Source organism: Myotis nattereri (genome assembly GCF_964212035.1).
Source record: "Myotis nattereri genome assembly, chromosome: 16".
Lineage (NCBI taxonomy): Eukaryota > Metazoa > Chordata > Mammalia > Chiroptera > Vespertilionidae > Myotis > Myotis nattereri.
Window position 1 is genome coordinate 16,030,832 of NC_138091.1, and position 22,205 is coordinate 16,053,036.

The window sequence follows — 22,205 nt, forward strand, 5'->3', positions numbered from 1 at the left end:
GATACCTCCAATTTTGATCCGACACTACAGGTTTTATGCTAGCCATTTCCTTTTCTTTATTTGAAACTCCTTTCTCTGACAGTAAGAAGTCTTATCTACAGTATATTTGTTTGTTTGATCCTAGAATACCCATAAAAGAGCTTCAGAATTACTTACTTGTACTCCTCCGGAAAACAAACCTGCTAATTAATAAACAGTATCTGTGTACGGTTCGTTAGCATTAGAGTACAGAGTCAAAATACTGTGGGTTTTTGTTTGTTTGCGTTTTTTTTTCTTTATTGATTAAGGTATTACATATGTGTCCTTATCCCCCCATTTCCCCTCTCACTCATGTCCTCACCCCCCTGGTGTCTGTGTTCATTGGTTGGGCTTATATGCATGCATACAAGTCCTTTGGTTGATCTCTCCCCCTTAACCCCGCCCTCCCCTACCTTCGCTCTGAGGTTGGACGATCTGATCAATGATTCTCTGTCTCTGGATCTGTTTTTGTTCATCAGTTTATGTGGTTCATTATATTCCACAAATGAGTGAGATCATGTGATATTTATCTTTCTCTGACTGGCTTATTTCACTTAGCATAATGCTCTCCAGTTCCATCCATGCTGTTGCAAATGGTAAGAGTTCCTTCTTTTTTACCACAGTGTAGTATTCCATTGTGTACCACAGTGGAGAACAGTAAGGAGTTTTTCTCAAAAAACTAAAAATGGAACTCCCATTTGACCCAGTGATCCCACTTCTAGGAATATACCCCAAGAAACTAGAAACACCAGTCAGAAAGGATATATGCACCCCTATGTTCATAGCAGCACAATTCACCATAGCTAAGATTTGGAAAGAGCCTAAGTGCCCATCAGCAGATGGTGGGTCAAAAGGCTGTTTTACTCTTCCCTCCTTCCGCCTTCGACTGGCTACGCTTTCATTTGTAATGTAGGTAGCTTCATTTATTTCTGTTTGTATTGCATTTTGCCCCCCATCAACCCTTTTTGCTTATATTTTAGTATATGCAACATATAAATAATTCTAAAAGAGCTACAGAAAAATGTGTACTTCTGATTTTGTTCCCACCCACCCCCATCTCTTCCAGTCTGTTCCCTTCCCCCATTCTTTCTGCCCTGTTTCCACCTACCCCTGTCGGAAATCAGTCTCACCCGTTTCTGTTTTATTCTTCCTTGAGCAGCACTCAGCCCTGTAGTGAGTGTTTGCCACCCAAGGTGCCAGCTCTCCATAAGATAGATGAGTTCTAATAGGCCTGTTTAAACATTTAGCCACATTTCTTTACCGTAACATCATAAAACCAAAGTTGTACTTGCCATGGCTAGATGGCCAGTAAGTTTCCTATTCGCTAGCTTTAATTAATTACGGTGTTTTATTTAACTTCTGGAACTTTTGTGCTAAGCTTGGCTCTTTGAAGTAGTCTCAGGAAGGGGAATAAGAGACAGACAGAACACTTACCACACAAAGATGTACGCAGTGGCGACAAGGGAGCTACCTTAAATATCCAATGGAATGAAGTAAACCAAGATATAGCCCCACTGTGAAGTATATATTTTAGCTGCTGAAATGATATTTGTCTCAAAGCAAAGGGATTAATTTGCCTTTTGTACTTCTTTGTATTTTCTAATTTTCTATCCAATACCTACACTCATGATCCACTCATTAACTAAAGGGAGCCACGACCTAGCAGCTGAGGCAGGGCCATTGATAAGAGCCGGTGAGAAGAGCCCCAAAGCACAGAAAGTGCTCTCGAGGCACGGCCCGCCCTGCAGACAGGGCTCCTGCAGGCGGCCAGCAGTTGGCCTGGGTTAGGGTAATAGGATGCAGGTCTTGAAATGACCTGGGTAGGTTATCCCTGTAACATAATTCAAAATGCGCTTACCTTTAGAGAATATTATTGTTATTTTTAACACTTAGTTCAAAACTAATTATAATAATTTGTATACTTGGTGGACCTTGGGGGATATTAGACAATGAACTTCTAGTGAGGCAGGTGCCCTAATGCTGCTGAGAATCAACAATAACAAAAGTAGCAGTTATGTATCGAGTGTTTCATGTTAGCCATGTAATCAAATAACTTTTTTTAAACTTATAGATTTCTTACCCATTAAAATATTATTAGGATCATTACATGATCACAGCCAGTTATCTTGGTAGCACTGTTTTTCTCATTCTGTGTGTTATCATGGCTTCCAAGACTCAGTAACTTGCATTATTAGCCATAATAAGTAATTGCTGGCTAGCCGTCTCTTATAAATAACCTAAGGATGAGTGCTATTAATTTGAAGGGATGAAGGGATTTTCCATCAGACCTAAAACTTGTTATTTCTTAATACAATTTAATGATGACTCGGGTTTTTCGAGTGTTTATTGCATGTGTTGTGACTGGATCATAAGGAGGAGGCCACTATTTAGGAGATTTTTTTTACACTCTAGTTGCCCAGAAGCTGTGCCATCTTCTTGGGATGAATGTGATGGAGTTCACCCGGGCCATCCTTACCCCCCGGATCAAGGTCGGCCGAGACTACGTGCAGAAAGCCCAGACCAAAGAACAAGTACATTTACCATTAATTATTCTACATTTGTTTGAATGATAAATTGTGGTCATAAGACCTTCTGAGTGGTGTGTGACAAACTGAATCAGATAAAGCTCTATAATATGGATGTTTCCTGGGACTAATTGAGTGGGGGTTTTCTTGTATAGTTTTTTTAAAAGGAAATTTGAGTTTTCCCCAGTAGATAGTAGATCCAGGAGGACAAAGTTATGTCCTTGTAGAGCCCACCCGCCAAGAGTATAGGAGTTGGACTCCCCCGTTTCAGGGTGGACTCCTTTCAGACTCCGAGCAGATAGGCTCACAGAAGCCCCGGGACACAGGGAGGGGTTCCTCTTTACTGGCCATCTTCACCTTCCCTTAAATTGATTGTCTCTAGTTTACATTTAATTGTACTAACACCCTTTGTTGATGTGTAAACTTGAGACATGACTAAGCAGTACATGCTATTTCAGGATTTTTGTAGAACATTGAACTATATATAATAGCCATGAATGCCTTGTTGAGATCATTCCCAGAATAAAGCATGGTGTTGTGTAATTACAGGCGGACTTTGCAGTGGAAGCATTGGCAAAAGCTACCTACGAGCGGCTCTTTCGCTGGCTCGTTCACCGGATCAATAAAGCTCTGGATAGGACCAAGCGTCAGGGAGCATCTTTCATTGGAATCCTGGACATTGCTGGATTTGAAATTTTTGAGGTGTGTCTCTCCCTCCTGCTCTTCCTTCAAATTATTCTTCCTTTCTTTCTTTATTTTTATTGATTTCAGAGAGAGAAAGGGAGAGGATAAGAGGGATAGAAACATCAGTGTTGACAGAGAATCATTGATTGGCTGCCTCCTGCACGCCCCCAACTGGGGATCGAGCCTGCAACCCGGGCATGTGCCCTGACTGGGAATCGAACCCTGACCTCCTGGTTTATAGGTCGATGCTCAACTGAGCCACGCCGGTCGGGCTCGTCTTATTCTTTTAACAGATATTAATGAAGGCTCACAATGTACACTCACTGCTGTGCTAGGCACTGGGGACGTAGTGGTAGAGAAGCAGGGACAGTCCCTGCCATTCTAGTGGAGACTCAGACCATAAAAGAGGAAGAGCCACTACATTCTCAGAACTGTGAGTGCTGCTGTGATAGGAGAATGGGGAGGCCGGCTTTAGACAGCGGAGTCTTGGGAGGTGTCTCTGCAGTGCTGGCCTTATGGGTACATGGAGGAGGAGAAGCCCAGCCTCCCTAAGTTCTCCAGGCAGCAGTCCTGTATGGGAGGGGATTTGTTAATGTTAGAAATTGCTGGAAAGCCAGAGTGACTAGATGTAGCTGCCCAACGGGAACTGGAATGTGGTGTGGAGCAAAAGCAGAAGTAGGGAGACCGTGAGGCCACTGGCCTTTATCGTGGCCCAGGGGCCAGGGGATGGTGGCCGGCTCAGGAGTCAGGAATAAGCAGTGTGAGATGGAGAAATCAGGAAGGATAATGATCTCTGTTTTGAAGATAAAGCCATAGGATTTGATGATGGATTTCAATATCTTTTATTCTTGATCTGACTAGATTTTTCCATTTATTCAACATCAATCCATCAAAGGTTTGTAGTTGTACGCCTGCAAAAAAAGTTGATAACATTTTGATCTCTTAAATATTTATATCTTTATCTTTCCTTTGATAGGCTGATTGTATATATGTAAGAAACAAATAATAATGTACTTCTTGGGATCAGTGTGCTACTTTGGCCACTTTAAAATTACATCTCCTTCCATGCAGTCTGAACTGGTACCGTATACGCTGTTTTGCCTGCTCAGCTGCAACTGCCACAATAAGAAGTTGCTTTAATGTGCATTGATTTGTAAATAACTTGAGAAATCATGACAGGTGGCCTGGTAAATGGGCAGAGTTCACAGAGAAGGAAACAGAAATGTCTGTAACTTAAAGTTACATTTTTAAAATCATTTCCACCCTATATATAAATAATCAGAAGATGCAATAAAAGAAAAGAATTATATTTCCAACTTCAGCAAAAGCAGATGAAATATCTAAGCATAAATTTAAGAAGAAATGGGCAAGATTAAGTTGAAGACAGTTTTATAAGACAATTTTATAAGGCTACTGTGAAAACATCGAAGACTTGAACAGTTGAAAAAGCATACCTTGTTCTTGGATAGGAAAATGTAGTACTGTAGAGGTTAAATCTTCACGAGGGTATTAAAGGATGTAAAAGAAAGCTATACATGAAAGTACACGGACAGTAGAAAAGTGTGTAATGCTAAAAATTCAAGGATGTTATTGATCGTTATTTATCATGGGAAAAGCTAAATGCCCACCATTAGGAGATTGGTTCAATTAATCTAGAGATACCCATAGAGTGGAGTGCTACGCACCCATTATAAAGAGTACGTGGCTTTATTTACTGATATGGAAAGACTCCAAATACATTGTTGAGTTAAAAAATAAAACAAGGTAACACATTTATAAGTGCACAGACTATTTCTGGAAGGATCACAAGAATTAAGTGATAGTAGTTGACTCTAGGGAATGAGACTGCAATTCTTGTGCATTTTTAATTTTATACCATGAATTACCAATGTAAATATTGATTGTTTTAACATATAGTTGATAGCTTAAATATGGAAGAGAAATAAAAAAAAAACTATTTAAAAAAATACCACCACACATACTAGTAAGGCTAAACAGAGAATAAGGTCTCATAATCCTAAGGCAGAGCAATGCCATTGACACAAACATGAATAAGCACCGTCGAGCAGCCTGTAGATGTTCGTGTGGCTCACTCGAAATGTGTTTGAGCAAGCAAACACTGCCCCTGCCTTCCTAGCCTGACCTCATTCCAAAATGGTGAGTGTAACACCTCCGTAGGGGGTGGGGGACTAGAATGTCTCTCAGACTATAAATTTATTCCTCGGAGATGGGTTGTACCTGCCCTACTTGAGGATCACTTTTTATAATGAAAGAGGTTATTTATGGGCACTTGCTACTTGTGTGAATAGTGTGAAGGCAGGAAAAAGGGTTGAGTGCCTCTAATATAGAAAGTGATTGCTTTAAGAATATTGTGCCTATTAATTCATCCATTTGGTCATTCATCCTATTAACAGCACAATAGAAAAACAGGCAGAGATCGCAGAGAAGGAAACAAATGTCTGTAACATATGCAAAGATGCTCAAGTTCACTTCCTGAGAACAATGCAGTGTCACTGTTAGTATTGGCAAAGGTCAGACACTTGATCAGAAGGGATGCCTAGGGAGCAGCCGGGAGCCTCACACTGGGTTGAGTGCATTTTGCTCGTCAGGCCCGGCTAGATCTCAACAACATCCCTGTGAGGTACACACTCGTTCTTTCTGAGCTCCCTCTGCGCTGGCAGCTGAGTGAAGAGTAGATGGGACCGCGCCACGTCCATGCTCTAGGCCCCTCAGAGCTTATGGAGTGGTGCTTGCTTTCCTTTGCCTGCCCACATCTCTCTGTTTTTCTTCTTCTCTTTCTCATTTATTTCATAATTTATACTCACTAACCATTCACTAATAAGCTTTGTTTTATTTGTAGATTATTCAGTTAGCATACTGAGTTTATTATTTTCTCATTGTAGCCGTTCAGTAATGTGTGTGTGTGTGTGTGTGTGTGTGTGTGTTTGAGAGAGAGAGAGAGAGAGAGAGAGAGAGAGAGAGAGAGAGACCCTCTCGTTTCAGTCGCTATCATTACAAGCAATAACATAGTTGACACCTAATTGACCTTTAATGAATTGTTTGATAACTAGATGACTGTTTCTGCTTTTCTGTCCCCTCCCCATGTTTGGAAACCCGTTCTCTCAACCTTGGCAGCTGAACTCCTTCGAGCAGCTGTGCATCAACTACACGAACGAGAAGCTGCAGCAGCTGTTCAACCACACCATGTTCATCCTGGAGCAGGAGGAGTACCAGCGCGAGGGCATCGAGTGGAACTTCATCGACTTCGGGCTCGACCTGCAGCCCTGCATCGACCTGATAGAGAGGCCTGTGAGTGTTTCCCTGCTGTTGGCTTTCAGAGCTGCTGCAGGCAGTGCCTTGAGTTTTTCTTGGCTTAATCTGATCTGTGTGAATTATCCTGTCTGCTCAGTGTTAATTTTCTAATCTAAATGTTCTAGGAAGGTGATACTGTGATAAAGTACCTATTGAAAAAGTAAGTAGCATGCCATTCAGACCCTTCTTTGTCTCATGTACCCGGTCTTCCCAGACTGCAGGTGCCACGATGGTGGTGGCCGTCACGTTTACCTACAATCCTCTGCACCTTGGGAGGGTGGAGGGCTCCACCTGACTAGCCTCCTAGGCAATACAGGGCACTTCATTTGCCCAAAACTAAGACATGGCGTGTAAATCTATTTTTCAGATAACTAAAGTTTATCCTGATAAGCACAAGGATGTTTTTATTCTGACAGATTTTTTTAATTAGAAGTTTTTATTTTTAAGGTTAAGGCAGGTATATTTTTATAGCAATCTTAGACCATTTTCTTTTGGTTCAGTATCATGTAGAAATACATGGAACATGTATAACTCTCGAATGGAACTGTATGATCCCAAGTGAATGTATTTTACTTTGCTAACTACCAAAACATAGGAAAACTAAAGCGCAATTAAGCACCGATACCAGTCATTTAGGTGAAGGCCTAATGCTGGTTCAGCACGCGTGTTCCCACGGGGTGTGTTCTGTGGGGCGCTCTAGGCTGTAGAGTAGTTCTCCTTGTGCTACTCAGTCTGCACCCATGTTCTCGTGTCTGAGGGGTTGGAGGACCAATGCCTAAGCCTGGATGCTCAGTACCTGGTTCCGAACGAGGGACAGGAGCCTAGAGGACACTCACCTTGTTAGAGACGTACTTGTCGCGCATTAGAAGTTTGGGTTTAAGGGAAGGAACATCGTTTTCATTTGGCTCATCCATGAGAGATCATTTTACCTTTCAAGGCACTGCAGCCACTTGTTTGGGGCCGAACTCTCAAATTACTGCACTTGGGAGGATGCTGCTCTGTGTACCCTGAAGCATTGTTTAGCAATAATATTGAAGGCATTACTCGTAGTAACTTCCAGTGTCCACACAAACATGTGCATCTATTTCCTTACAGCTTTTTTTGCCCAAAAAACTATTTGGGAATTTAATATAAATAAGGGAATAGAACATTTAATATTGGTATTATCAGCGATCATATGATTTGAGATGCTCACTTATGTGTATCTGTAACACTGGGAGCTCTATGTGTTAAGAAAGTATTAACTATCTGCACTTTTAGTTGTTTTGTTGACCATTATTAGATTAGGATAAGATCGAGGCTGCAAAATTTTATTAACTCCTCTATTACAGCTGGAAATAAAAAGATTGGGGTGCTGTGGGGGTGTGGGGAGTAGTTGCATGGCCCTGGTCCTAAGGGACCTGATCTTAAAGCCAGAGAACAGAGCAGAACATGGTGGTAGTTCACTGGTTAGTGGTTCCTGGTCAGTGACGCTCTGAATTTGGAGACGGTAAAGGCCAGGACAGCAGTGGGAGAGCGTTCCAAGGGCCACATTCCAGAAATTGGGAGGATAGTGGGATTTTAGGAAAATTGTCCAGTCAGGGTGTTCAGAAGCTATTGGCATGGGGAGGATATGCCAGCTTTGTCTAGATCAGTGATGGCGAACCTTTTGAGCTCGGCGTGTCAGCATTTTGAAAAACCCTAGCTTAACTCTGGTGCCGTGTCACATATAGAAATTTTTTGATCTTTGCAACCATAGTAAAACAAAAACTTGTATTTTTGATATTTATTTTATATATTTAAATGCCATTTAACAAAGAAAAATCAACCAAAAAAATGAGTTTGCGTGTCAGAGGTATCATAGGTGCCATCACTGGTCTAGATACTTAAGGACAGTGAGCAGAATGAATTCTTCCTTTTCTCCTCACTGCTTCCCTGTTCCCTCCCTCTCCCCTTCCTTTCTTCCTCCTTCCTCCTTCCTCCTTCCTCCTTCCTCCTATACTTTTTGTACTGGCATCTCTAGGCTCTTCCCCAAAAGACTTTAGAATGTACCGTTTTATTTCTTGCCTGACTGGTCCCAACTTAAAGGAGAGGCGGCTCAGAAAGGGGAGGGAGGGAGTTTAGGATCGAATGCTGACTCACTCTTTAAATCTTTAGGATTACCCTTTTCTACTTATCCATAGAAACATAAAGATGTTATAACAGTAGGAAATTTAACTATGGCATGTACAATATGGGATAATGATGCTATTGATGGTTCTTTCAAAATGGAGAGTGAGAACATTTTCCAGAAGGAAAATAAATACCTTGAAAACTATGGACCAGTCTTGACCTCCTCTCTCCCAAACCTAGCCCTGCCCAGCCTAGGGGGGGGGGGGGGGGGGGGGCGCGGCAGTGGGTGAGCCTCTAAGTTCAGAAAGCTGCTTAAAAACCTTTGAGAGTACCTCTGGCCTTAGGCAGGAAACAGTCACTCATACTTACAGCTCCAATTAAAAGAAGTGCTAATAGTGAACTTGACATTGAAGGATGACGCAGGAAAAATAACAAGGAGACACCATAATGGATATTCATAATTATGCTGTCACTGAGTCATTTAGAAAAGATTAAATTATATTTGGGATCCTATTTCAGAAGTTAGAGATCCCGGTCGCTTTGATCACAGTCTTTTTTTAGCTGCTCAGAAGTTCTTTCAGGTAGTTCTTCAGGGGGAGGATGCGAACCCAGCAGCGTGGAGGGAGGGCTCAGTGCTGGGCTCGCTGCAGAGGAGTCTCAGCTTCTGCTGTCACCTGCCCTTGACCATGTTATTACATTATTTCACTCACATTTAACTATAGCCTCTAGTTACTCTTTAAGTGCTATTTGTACACAGCCTTCTCTTCCCGAGTAAATAGAAAGGCCTTGTGAGTTGCAGAAAACTGATCCTAGAGATTTATTCAGGAAACTGATAGGCCCTGGAATGGAGGCATTCAGTCTTGTATCACAAGTTGCTGTATTTCAGAGTGGCAATGAATGCTCATGCAGAAGCTATAAAATAGACCACTGAGAACCCCACCTTCCTCCAAGAAAGAAGTCAGGCCACTAAATTTTGAGCTTCCAGAGAATGGCAGGCTATAGGCACAGACCCTAAAACTCACTCTTTTAAAGTATACAATTCTTTACACTCATTTATGGATAATAAAGAACATTACAAACTATTGAACAAAAATAGAGGCGAAGAAGCATCGAACAGACCATCAAACTACAGCGGGAAGGTAGGGGAGGGTTGGGGGGTAAGAGATCAACCGAAGGACTTATATGCACGCATATAAGCACTGGGGACGAGGGCAAGTGCCGGGGGGTAGGGGAGGCCAGGGGGTCGTCAGTGGGGGGAAAAAAAAGAGAAACATATGTACTAGTATTTGTAATACCTTAAACCAGGGGTCCTCAAACTTTTTAAACAGGGGGCCAGTTCACTGTCCCTCAGACCATTGGCGGGCCGGACTATAGTTTAAAAAAAACTATGAACAAATTCCTATGCACACTGCACATATCTTATTTTGAAGTAAAAAAACAAAACGGGAACAAATACAATATTTGTATTTGCATGTGGCCCGCGGGCCGTAGTTTGAGGACCCCTGCCTTAAACAATAAAATAAATAAATAAATAAATAAATAAATAAATAAATAAATAAATATAAAGTATACAGTTCAGTGGGTTTCAGCATATTCACAAAGTTGTGTAGCCATTACCATCATCTGATTCCACATGCTTATAATCCCTGAAAGAAACTCCCTCCCGTTAGCAGGTGCTCCCTGCTCCCCTCCCCCAGTCCCTGACCACACTAACCTACTTTATGTTTCTATCTTTTTTCAGGGAATTAGTTGTGTGAAATAAAATAGGCTCTCAAGTGTTTGTTGAAACAAATCTATAAAGTAACTGATAAATTATTTCATCACCTTCCATCTACTCTACTTAATAGTTTAAAACATTTCACCAAGTGTGAAGCAGTACATTTATTTTATTTAATCGTTACTTAACCAGAAAAATGGATTAGGATATAAAACGTCTGAAGCATTCCACCTAGTGGGGGTTTTGAATAACTTATCCATCCAGTCACTGACTATGAACATTCAGTTTCATCTCTCCACCTCCTCGCTCCTTTGTGGTGTCTTTTATTTGCTGTGTTTGAGGGACTATCTGCTTGGAATTCGTTTACCTACAGTTTACACGTGTGTGTTTATGAGAAAGTGACTCACCCACTGTCCCCCCTGTACTTACTTAGCACTCGGAGGCCTGGGTGCTTGGGGCATAGGGTTGGCCTGGTCACGGCCTCCTATCCCAGCCGTCGGTGTCCGTGGTCTGGATCAGACCCGATGGTATTACATGCAAACTCGCCATTCTCGTTGCTTCTCGTTATCAGGCCAACCCTCCCGGTGTGCTTGCCCTTTTGGATGAGGAGTGCTGGTTCCCGAAAGCCACAGATAAAACCTTTGTTGAAAAACTAGTTCAAGAGCAAGGTTCCCACTCCAAGTTCCAGAAACCCCGGCAGCTGAAAGACAAAGCTGATTTTTGCATCATACACTACGCAGGGAAGGTAAGGGCTGGAGTACTGGATTTCCTGGTAAAAGGACTGTTTGAAACTTTGCTACGTGTGATGGCGTTTATAAGAAATGTGCCGATAAACATTTGTAAATCCCTAAATATAGTGTACATTGCAATTGAGGGCCTTTAAGACAATCCTCTTCTTAGGTTGCTCTGTGAACGTCTGTGGATAAGGCTAACTGTTTCTGGGTTTTGTTTGTTTTCCCGTCTCGCCTCGTTCGGCTCCGGGCCGGCCAGGTGGACTACAAGGCGGACGAGTGGCTGATGAAGAACATGGATCCCCTGAACGACAACGTGGCCACGCTGCTGCACCAGTCCTCGGACAGATTTGTGGCCGAGCTCTGGAAGGATGGTGAGCACGCCTTACGTTCGTAACTCAGGTTGGCCGGAGTCGTTTACGATGAAGGATTGCATATGGTTCTCTTACATATCTATGTGCACATATATTTTACTGTAAATCTCTTTCCCTAGAGCAGGGCTGCCATTATCTCGGGATTTACCCACTTTGAGAATACTTGGGTCACAAGACATCTGCCCTCTTGGTCAGATGCTGTGGGGAGTGTGGGAACCTTCTAGGCTCAGAGCCAGAAAGAGCTGCATATCCTCGGGCCACCCTGGCCTAGTTAGACTATAATCCAGGGGTTAGGGGACAAGAAACCCGAGAAGCCCTGTGCATTTTCTCTGTGCCACACGCAGGTCATGCATCCTAGCCACTGCCGGCCCCCCCCCCCCCCCACACACACACACACACGGGCTGGTGTACACACTCAGATCCCCTGTGTGTAGACCAGTTTCTGTTCCCATCAGTCCTGAGTGCTTTTCTTTACATGAGCCTTGGGGAATGTCTTGGCGATGTTGTGTCATAGACTAGAAAGTTGCTAGTACAGCACACCTCTGTGTACCTATGCAGTGGGCACCGTATCTTCTAGAGCTTAGCTCTCCCTCCTGCATCTCATCCTGACTGTGTCCCACCTCTGTGCTTGGCCTCAGGTCATGCAAGACCTTAGCCCTGGACCTGCCCCTGGCTAGGCCTTGACTCCGAGGCCATCCTGTTCAGGAACCTGGCTCACCTCTGCTTTTCCTGTAGCAAATCAAGAGCTTGTGATGCTGTCTTCTCAGAGGCAGAGAGAAAGAAACAGAAAGAAGGGTATAGGCAGTTTGGGCAAAAGGAAAGAGGTGGGAAGAGCAGAGTGAATGTAGAGAAAGTGAGCAGGGGAAGATAACCGTATCAAAGGTGATCTAGTCAGGAATGATCACATACATCCGCCCGAGATGCGAGGAGCCCACGCAGCAGGCACGCTGCACACATGCATACACGTGTCCTGGGACAGCAGTGCCTGGGACAGACTGTGTAAAAGGCGGGACTCGGAAAGCAGATTAGGTTCCCAACGCGTAACACGGAAGCTTTTGATCCTGATGCCTTTGGATGAAAGTCTTCAACCGTTGCTGCGTGTCCCCTGGTGCGTGCTGTCACCGGTCAGCCAGGCTGCTGCGTGAGGGCTGAGGGCAGAGACTAGCGTATTCACAGTGCCATCGCTGAGGGACTCCCGAGCCTGCTGCTGTGAAATGTTAGATGGAAGATGAGGAACTAGAAGCAGGACTGTGAGCTCCAGTTGTGCTAAACAGCGTGTCCACAGTGCTAGGAAACCCAGCACTGGAGCTGGAACTGCACGTGAGAAAGGCCGCAGAGAGAGGAGGGGAGCAGTGCTGCCACCTGGACACTCGTGTTCTGTTAGGAGTCAGTTCCGCTGTGACTGTACTGGGCACGACGTGGGCTGGCGTCCCGTGGCCCCTCCTCCCGGCCCTGCTTAGGTCTCAGTGCACAGGAACGGGGCGGGATGAGTAGGCGGAGGTCTGAGGACCAGACGTACCTGGTGAGTGCTGTGTGAAGGGGACGCTAAAATGCCATGAAGGAGAAGGCAGTTTTCCTTGTCCTTGAAGGAGAATGATTTGTTACATAAATAAAGAAAACTGACTTTACCAAATAGTGACTAAGTGCCGGGCAGTTCTCAGCACTAAGATGTGAGCCTCCATGTCCTGATCAGGCCTTAAACATTGAGGGTGAGCAGGTTTGCGGTGAGCTAGCTCACCAGGGGAGCAGAGCGTTTCGGAAGTGAAGTTGGCATGGGAGGAGGCCGAGCAGGTGGAGTGAGTGATCAGAGGATGGAAGTGAGGGAACTGCAGCTCAGGACACGTGGTGCCTTTGGGCGTTAGAGCGGGGCTGGGGCGAAGGGTACGGGCAGGGAGCGAGGCCAGGTCACAGGCTGAGAGCAGACGGTGGAGAGGCCTGATTGCCGGTCTCGGTGGACTTGACTCCACTGAATAAGTAGCTTCCGTAGGTTGTGAGCCAGGGCAGGTGAGACGTGTGGCTGACGTAAACGCTGTGGGGTTGGTGGGAAAGAACCTCGAAGTGGGCATGGAATGAACAGGAAGAAAGGAACAGAGGAAACTGGCGTTTTTACTTTCCTGAAGTAAATCGGATTTCAAAATCTGATTTTCTCTTCATTTTGAAGGGGAAGAGAAGCAGGTATTTGGGAATTAATGACAACAGTAAAGAAAGTGGGTCCTGAGTTACATACTGGTTCTGAGATTGTGAACCACTTTGACTCTTATTTTGTAGTTTCTTAACCGAAAATGATATTGTGGGGACACCTAGTGATCACCTGACCATTCATATAACAAACGCACATGTGTAACTGTGTGCACCATGGTTACCATCTGGGAGAGTCTCGGGGGAATGAGGAAAGATGCGGCCCCGCCCCAAGACCTGGTGATCCAGTGGGAAACGCAGGATATGCAGATGCAGCCTAGCACAGAGCCAGCCTGTTTCGGCTCCCAGATGTGGGAGAGCCTCTGGCAACAGTGGGTCAGAAGTTGCAAGAAAATAAGGTTTGGCCGGCAAGGATAGAGGTGGGGGCTCAGTGATCCATGTCACAGGTGATGTGCCTTGTGGGCAGGGCCATGTCTAGAGCATGCTCCCTGCCTTTTTTTTTTTAATCCTCATCCATGGATATTTTTTCCATTGTTTTTTATTTTTATTTTTTTAGAGAGAGTAGAAGGGGGAGGGAGAAGCATAGACTCGAGAGAGAGAGACAGTGATTGGTTGCCTCCCAGGGCTGGGGATTTGAACCTGCAACCAAGGTACATGCCCCTGACCAGGGGATGGAACCCACAGTCCGTAGTTCACAGGCTGGTGCTCTAACCACTGAGCAACAGCAGCCAGAGCTCCCCTGGCTTTTTGTGCTTTCCATAGCCACGAAGAACTTACTCGGTTCCAGAAATGCTGAGAGAACACACTTGCAGCCTTGTTGAGCTCCTTCAGTCCTGGCCCGAGGCCTGTGCGTCTGGATTTATTCCATAGCTCAGACCCACAGCCCGCACAGCCCCGCTGTGACCCTTGCCTTTCTGCAGGTAGGCGCTTGGGCGCACGTGTGGTCCCTTTTGTCAGAATAGGCTGCTGGCAGTCTCACCGGCCCCGGATCTGACTCGGCTGTGCTGGCATCCACTCTGGAATATTCCCCGAGTCTGCTCTCCTCATGATGCTGCTTTAGGAACGCCTGTCGTCCATCTGCGTAGTGGACAGTTATTCAGTGTGATCTGAGAGCCAGGATCTCAGAGGTCACCCACTGTCAAGGGAGCGGCAGGGGGAGCAGCAGAACTGAGTTTCATCCAGAAAGTCAGGGCAGGCCCAGGAGTTGGAAGAGGGTGTGCGAGGGTGGAGAATTCGTCGCTGCTCACTCTGGGTGTAGAGATCTCTTGGGATAAGGGTAGCTTTTTCTCCAGGAAAAGAAAAGAACCCTGGAAAAACATGTATTTTTCTATTCTATTTTTTCTATTGTTACAGCCACATAAAGGCAAAAGCAGAAAATAATAAGTGGACCACAAATGTATGAATATGTGTTGTATGAATATAGTTTCCTGTGAAGGTGCAATATCTTGACTAGAAAACACTATGTATTAAAATAGACTTTGTGTTAGGGTGTTAAAGATTTTTCTCAAGGCCAAACCCGGAGAAATAAGATTTTTGGTGGCAGCCCTGCCCTAGAGACTCATAATGCCCTACTTTCTGCTAAGAGATGTTTGGGGATCTCTCTCCCAGCTGCACGGGACTTCTCAACACATTCCGGGGGGCTTATAGACCAAAAAAACCAAAGATTGCATTTCTTATGTAAATGTGCCTCGGGGTATCAAGTGTCATCTTACTTATGATTTGAAGTTATTTTTAACATTTTGCTAAGCAGAACTTGAATTTTGTTTTCCTTAAGGGTGATTACCTATGTATTAGTAATGTGTATCTGGAGTAAATTATATTTCCAGAATCTGTATTGGAAGTAAAGTTGCACAGCAGTGTAAATTTTTGACAGTAAAAGTTACTAATGCGTACACTTATCAGAATGTAACTTACTGCCCCTTGTCCTAATGAGCTAATTGCAAGATGATTTTATGAAGGACAACTCGAGTAGTACCTTACTACTCTTAACATTTCATCCTGCATTTATGCGGGGTGGTCATTTAACACTGGTGTGATAAAATGCTCACACCTGGAGTGGGGAATAGGCATTTTCATTCAGATTAAGTCTATTTTATAAAGAACTTTGTCCAAATGTGCAGATTCTCTAATGAGTAATGTTTGCATGGGATCTTCCCAGGACTAGCGACTCTCGTACCCAATTTCAAAGTTTACTTGTGATGTCGAATGTCTTTCACACTAACTGAAGTGTTTGTGTATTTGCTCTTCTGTCCTGTTTTTGCTGTTTCTCTGCTTTAGAGATTCAGAATATTCAGAGAGCTTCTTTCTATGACAGTGTTTCTGGTCTTCATGAGCCACCAGGTGAATGTATAAAGCCTGTAGGTCTTCCAAAACAGAAGGGTCCTAAGCCCACAGGAAGAACTTGCGGGCTGGCCGGGCGGCCGGGCGGGCAGGGTAGAGGGATGCGGCTGGTTTCTGTTTTTGTTTCGCTCATAGACCTGCATGAACCTTTCATTTCATGCTCAGTTTTATTCTACTTCAAGGCAACTGTTTGAGTGCATAAACAATTCAATTGCTACTGCCTACACATTGCTTCTTATTTTATGCATAGCACTTGCAGCACTGCATACAAAAGGTATGTCACTACCTTTTCCAGTAGTGCCGTTTTGATACACAGTCCTCCGAGGGAATGGTTAGGAACTGATCTACTAGTAATGTCTTCTTTGTCTCTGAGTTACCGTTAAGTTTTCAACTCTAAGAAATTCCAAAGAGGAGTGTTTTCTGTAAGTCATTAGCATTTATGAACAAATGAGTGCATATTTACCTCACAGGTGTTGGTCTCATCGTTATACCTCTTATTTGAGATTTATGTGCATAGCTAGCTAGTTGGCTTCTTTTGAACTGGAGATAGTGAAACTGTCCACCAGGCTTGATATTTGCAAGGCGAGACTAAGATAGAGTGCATTGGTGGTAGAATTTGTACCTTGAACTTAAAATTGAGCTCCAGATGGGCCTTGTGGTCTGAATCCTTAGCCCTGTTTTAAAATACGGCCTAACCATGCTAGAGGTCCCCCCAAAGAACAGTAATATAAAATGAATATTACCCAGCCTTCCAGTTATTTAGTGATGTTATCATGTAATGAAATTAAAAAATACAGTCAAATTCATCTTATAAAATTTCCTTTATACTTTTTAGAACATGATAATGCTGAGATCTATACCCAAAAGGTTTTTAGAAACTATGTTGAAGGAATGTGCCCATTTTTATCCAAGTCCAGATTCCTGCCATCAGTTCTAGTTGATGAAAAAAGTAGATTGCAATCTTCAGGGGCCGGGGCCGGGGTGGGTGGGGGGTGGGGGTCATGCCAAAGATGGTTCCATGAGTTGGAATGGATATTCCACAGAACTGCAGAGGAAGAAGTCCTCCGTCAGCCTGGGCCTTGGGGGGTCCTGACCAAGTTGAGGACGTGGGGGAGGAAGAGAGAGCCAGGAGGTAGTTGTCAGCCGTGGCCTGCCTGAGCCTTGTGCTTTGTTAAAAGGTTAGCGCTTGATCTTCTGGACTTCCTCCCAAGCTGGAGTGCCCTCTCTAAATCCGTTTCCTTTCATCTTTGGGATTTGTAATATTTAAAGAGAATTCCAGGTGTGAGCTCTTTGGGAGCCGGGACAGTGCCTGTTTGTGGTCACTGTCGTTTCCTCAGCACGTGGCACAAAGGTGGACCCATCAGTAAGTCCCTGAGGGAGGGGGCTGGTGGGTGCGTGGGGATTCCACGCCCACTTTGATGCACAGCAGCTTTGCCCGCTGGGCCTCTCCTCCCCTACAGTGCGCATGTTCCTCCTTGTGGACCAGGTGTTCTCTGTGCCCACAGCACAGGGATAGAGCCACTTCGCTGGCATCATTCTGGCGGGGAGTAAGCCCACTCACCACCCCACATTCTCCCCTTGGCACATTCTCACCTGAAATGTGCGGTTTCTCTCACGCGAGGTGTCCTTTGTTGAGTTACGCAGCTGAACCAAGTATCCGGGGGTCTCCGTCTCCGCCTCTCCTTAGAGGGCCTCCTTCCCCCACAGCTAAGTGTGGTCTTGAAGTTGTGTATCGTGTTTCTACAGCAAAGCGTTTTTCTCCTCAATCTGTGTTTATGGATTCGAACCCCCAATAACAGGTTTGAAATGAAAATGTGAGGCTTTAGCATTTCCCATGATTTCTCGGAAGACAGTGATGACGGGGTTCCTAGGGATCCAAGTTGCGGTGGCCTCTGACATGCTACCATGCAGTGAGCATCTCTCTAAGACACCACAAAGAACGTTCATACTGTTAGGAAAACGGCATTATGGGGGACTAAAGACTTTTGAGGATGAAGATGAGAGCCTGGGATAAAGAGGGGTTTCCAGACGCATCGGGGACCAGTGCAGAAGAGAGAGGAGCAGAATCCCTAGAGATCAGATGAGGAGGCCATACAAGTTTGTGCTACCAAGCAAAGGATGGCTTTCTTCCAAATATAAGATATTTTGGAAGTCTGGACCTCTGAGATAGCTAGTCATGGAAGATGCAAGCACAGTAAACCAGCAGAGGGGGATGGCGACCTCAGAGCTGTGGGCAGGGTTCTCAGATTCACAGGGTCTGCAATGGGGCCTCTGAGTTTAGTTCTGAGCCTGGCTGTGCTGGAGGACAGCGTGAGCTCCCCCGCGGGTCGTGCCTGCAGCCTCCAGAGTAGGACCAGCTCGGTGTCTCTGATCACTCGCTGGTGCTGGGTGGCAGCTGACATCTGAAAGGTGCCACCAGAGAAAACGTGAGAAGTACATGAAGCAAATGTTAATTATTGATAGAGAAGTCCCTCGCTCCTTTCGGTCCTTCATAGAAGCGGGACTTGCAATACAGTAGCAGCAGTTGAGGCAGAACCACCAAGGAGGGGCTGGTCACTGCTCTCGGAGGGCTTCCTCAGTTTCACACACTCTTTGGGGTCTTCCTGCGTCTTCTGATGCCCACAGAGTTCTTACGTGTCTCCTTGTCATTCAGGGGAAAGGCTTTACTTTAGCCGTGGTTCATACTAAGAAATAATGAAGTTCTGACTTACAAAACCTTGAACCAGTCTTCCCTTTTTTAAAAATATATTTTTATTGATTTCAGAGAGGAAGGGAAAGGGAGAGGGAGAACATCAATGATGAGAGAGAATCATTGATCAGCTGCCTCCTGCATGCCCCTACTAGGGATCGAGCCAGCAACCCAGGCATGTACCCTGACTGGGAATCGAACCGTGACCTCCTGGTTCATATGTCGATGATCAACCACTGAGCCACGCTGGGCAAACCAGGAAGTTCTACTTAGATTCAGGTAGCATGACTGATAAAATGATAATTGTCATTTCCTTGTATATTATTATGTCAATTGGTCATAAATCTATTTTTAGTGCCATTTTAGGAGCTGTGGTTCAGTGCTTTCACATGGTTTAGTGCTTATTTCAGTTGTCATCCTTCAGTAGACGAAGGTTTCATTGTTGCAGTGTGGTCTCCTCCATGTTTTTCCTGGAGTCTCAATAGGAGGTGGGAGCTCCAGGAGAAACAGCCTTGGGGACTGCAGCTGGAGTTCCTGAGGTCAAATGGGGACAGTGACACTTAGTTCTCAGGGCTCTTGTATCAGACGAGGCAACCTGAGCCTGCACCTGGCACACGGGAAGTGCCCAAATGCCTGGCGTCTGGCACTGCACTTGCCGCTGCCTCCGCAGCTGCTGCAGTTGCTGGTGCGCCCTAGTGCTGGTGCAGTTGGAATGGTGCAAAACAGAAATCGATTAGCGTCTACCTCCTTGGCTAGTACTTAATGCATGTCCACTTTTACTCATGGTGCCCCGAGGCCAAGCTGGTCAGCAGCCCTGCTCTGCTGCCCAGGGCGATGCGTTAAGCACACGGGCCCTGCCCAAGGGAGACACAGAGAAGTGCGGTAGGAACTCTGCAGGGTGAATGGGCTTCCTGTTTGCCCAGCACCGTGGTCGGCAAACTGACTCTTTGGCTCCTTGAGTGTGGCTCTTCCTAAGCCTTAGGAGGACCCTAATTAAGTTAAAAACAATGTACCTACCTATATAGTTTAAGTTTAAAAAACTTGGCTCTCAAAAGAAATTTCAGTCGTTGTGCTGTTGCTATTTGGCTCAGTTGACTGATGAGTTTGCCGACCACTGGCCCAGCAGCTTTGGCTTCTGCGGGGGTGGGAAGTACAGAGGAGGCAGGTAGAGGAGGCAAATTCAGGCTCAGCTCGCACTGGTGCTGGGAGAAGGAGCAGTATTGTCACCTCTGGACTTCCTGCAGTTTTCCTAAAAACTCCCAATACTGTAAAATTACTTATGTGGCCACTGTAAATTTGTTATTACTGGGGATATAACAAGTGGAGGTATATTATGAAGGTATACTAACTGATGTTAGAGATATTATGAAGGTATACTAACTGATGTTAGAGATATTATGAAGGTATACTAATTGATGTTAGGGATATTATGAAGGTATACTAATTGATGTTAGGGATATTATGAAGGTATACTAATTGATGTTAGGATCGTTGCTGAGAAGTCATAGGAGTTACATAGCTGTGTCTGAATTTGTTTTTAACTGTTAGTATCATTTCAGTGTACATCAGTGTGGAATTGTCTCAGTTTGTTTAAATGAGCATTGAGAACATGCGCATGCCTAGCCCGAGGCATGTAACAGTGCCAGGTGCCCGAGGCCTTTTGCGGGAGTATCTGATAGGGTTCTAATTTATTACTATCTGGCTATTAAATTAACATTAAAATAAGTTTCTCCCCTTACTGTGGTTTTTAGCCATATTAACTGCAGTGCGTTTCTAAAGTGCTGGCCTAAATAATTAAAATCTAATGTAGCGACACCAGTGTTTGGCCCATGCACAGACTGGAAGAACGTGAAAATCTCACAAGCCTCTCGTCTCCTGAGGTTGTCCCCTAGAAGAAGGGCCGGTTAAGCGTCTGGCACTAGACAGTGTCATTCTTTTATCATTAAAAAATTATTCATGCAGTTTTATGAGATAGATGATTATAAATTGCATTTTTCTCCTCTTAAATAATAAATATGCCCTTACAGATGGCAGCTCTGTGGAGCTCATCTCACTTCTCACTGTCCAAGTAAGCTTTTAGAATAATAAATTGTCTGTGAAAATACTTTGAAATCTTTTCAGGCTAGTGGGCAGCCAGCTGGTGAGTTACAGTGCCCACGTGCAGCCTGGCCAGGCTCTCCTGGCACCTCGGGGAGGAGAGTTTGTAGCAAGAGGATCAACAGAGCCCAGAAACCACGGGCTCTGCACGTGGAGGTTTTGTTTTAGTGGCTGTGAAGGTCTTAGAAGAAGCAGAGATGCTCATTTCAAAGAGCTGCTACAATCTTGTCTTCCTCATTTTCTGCCTTTCTCTGATTCCTGCTCTCACCATTTTCAACAAGAAAATGTCTTTGTAAAATAGAGTATTTTATAGGTCTTGATTTTTTAGTGAAATTGTGTTTTATTAGTGTGGCCCAAGTCATTTAATGCAGTTCCCAAAGTGTCTCTCTTACAGGATAAATTTGTTCATTGGTGGAAGCTAACCCTGATTTTAAATTTTTGAATTAAGGGAAAAAAAAGAACTGAAAGTCCGAAGCATGCTGAATGTTTAGCTTTGGATTACCTTTATTAAAAATAAATTTGAGCCCTAGCCGGTTTGTTCAGTGGATAGAGCGTCAGCCTGCGGACTGAAGGGTCCCAGGTTCAGTTCTGATCAAGAGCATATGCCCGGGTTGCGGGCTCAATCCCCAGTGGGGGGTGTGCAGGAGGCAGCCGAGCAATGATTCTTTCTCTTCATTGATGTTTCTGTCTCTCTCTCCCTCTCCCTGTCTCTCTGAAATCAATAAAAATATATTTAAAAAAATAAATAAATAAAATAAATTTGAAAACTAGTTCATTTTGAGTGTTTTGGGGTTGTTAGTGTCAAAGCGACTCCTGCTGGGGACAGCACTGTGACCGCTGTCACGTGTATAAAGAGCAGCTCAGAGAACGGGGCCAGTGTGTGGAGTTCCCCGCACAGTGAGCACCGCGCCTCCTCTTTCCTTGTTTGAGGTGTTGTCTAAGCCGGTGGTCACAGGGGTGCAGCGACAGCAGGAAAGGGCTCCCCGGGCCCTGCATGTGTTAGACGCTGGACAGACGTCCCTGGGGAAGCCCAGGCCGCGAGGAGATACACAGAGTAGAGGGAGGTGCCCCAGGGATCTGGCCGTGGTGAGTTGAAGCCTGGAGGAGGGAGGAGCCTATTTAGTCTGGAGGCAGGTAGAATCCGGAGCCTGGGAAGCACCAGATGAGGAACTGCCAGGCTGCAAGCAGGGCTCTGCAGTCCCGGCAGAGAGAGCAGGATGGAGACTCGAGGGCCTGCGTCTTTCAGAAAATGCCCCCGGTCTGCACAGCTGGAGCTTCGGTGTGTGTGGGAAATGCCAGGGAGGCTCCTTCATTGAGCACCTGAGTGTTTCACAGACGCCTGTAGGGCAGGTCACACCACAGAGGGGACGCTGAGGCTGGAGGAGTTGGGGGGCTGGGCTCCATCCAGATCACGCTCAGAGTGGGCAGTGCTTCTGCCTCTTGGAGCGGAGTTCCCATCACTGTTACACGACTCCTTGGACCATATCC

At 45.1% G+C, this 22,205-nt stretch overlaps 1 protein-coding gene across 1 annotated transcript in view; it reads left to right on the forward strand.

Annotated features, from left to right (window-relative positions):
• Positions 1–22,205, forward strand: part of MYH10 (myosin heavy chain 10) — a 144,213-nt gene that overhangs the window by 79,568 nt on the left and 42,440 nt on the right. Inside the window, exons 12-16 of the mRNA XM_081109002.1 lie at positions 2,431–2,549; positions 3,093–3,245; positions 6,363–6,536; positions 10,919–11,092; positions 11,338–11,452. Of these exons, the coding sequence (XP_080965128.1) occupies positions 2,431–2,549; positions 3,093–3,245; positions 6,363–6,536; positions 10,919–11,092; positions 11,338–11,452 (735 nt within the window). The remainder of the gene's footprint in view (positions 1–2,430; positions 2,550–3,092; positions 3,246–6,362; positions 6,537–10,918; positions 11,093–11,337; positions 11,453–22,205) is intronic.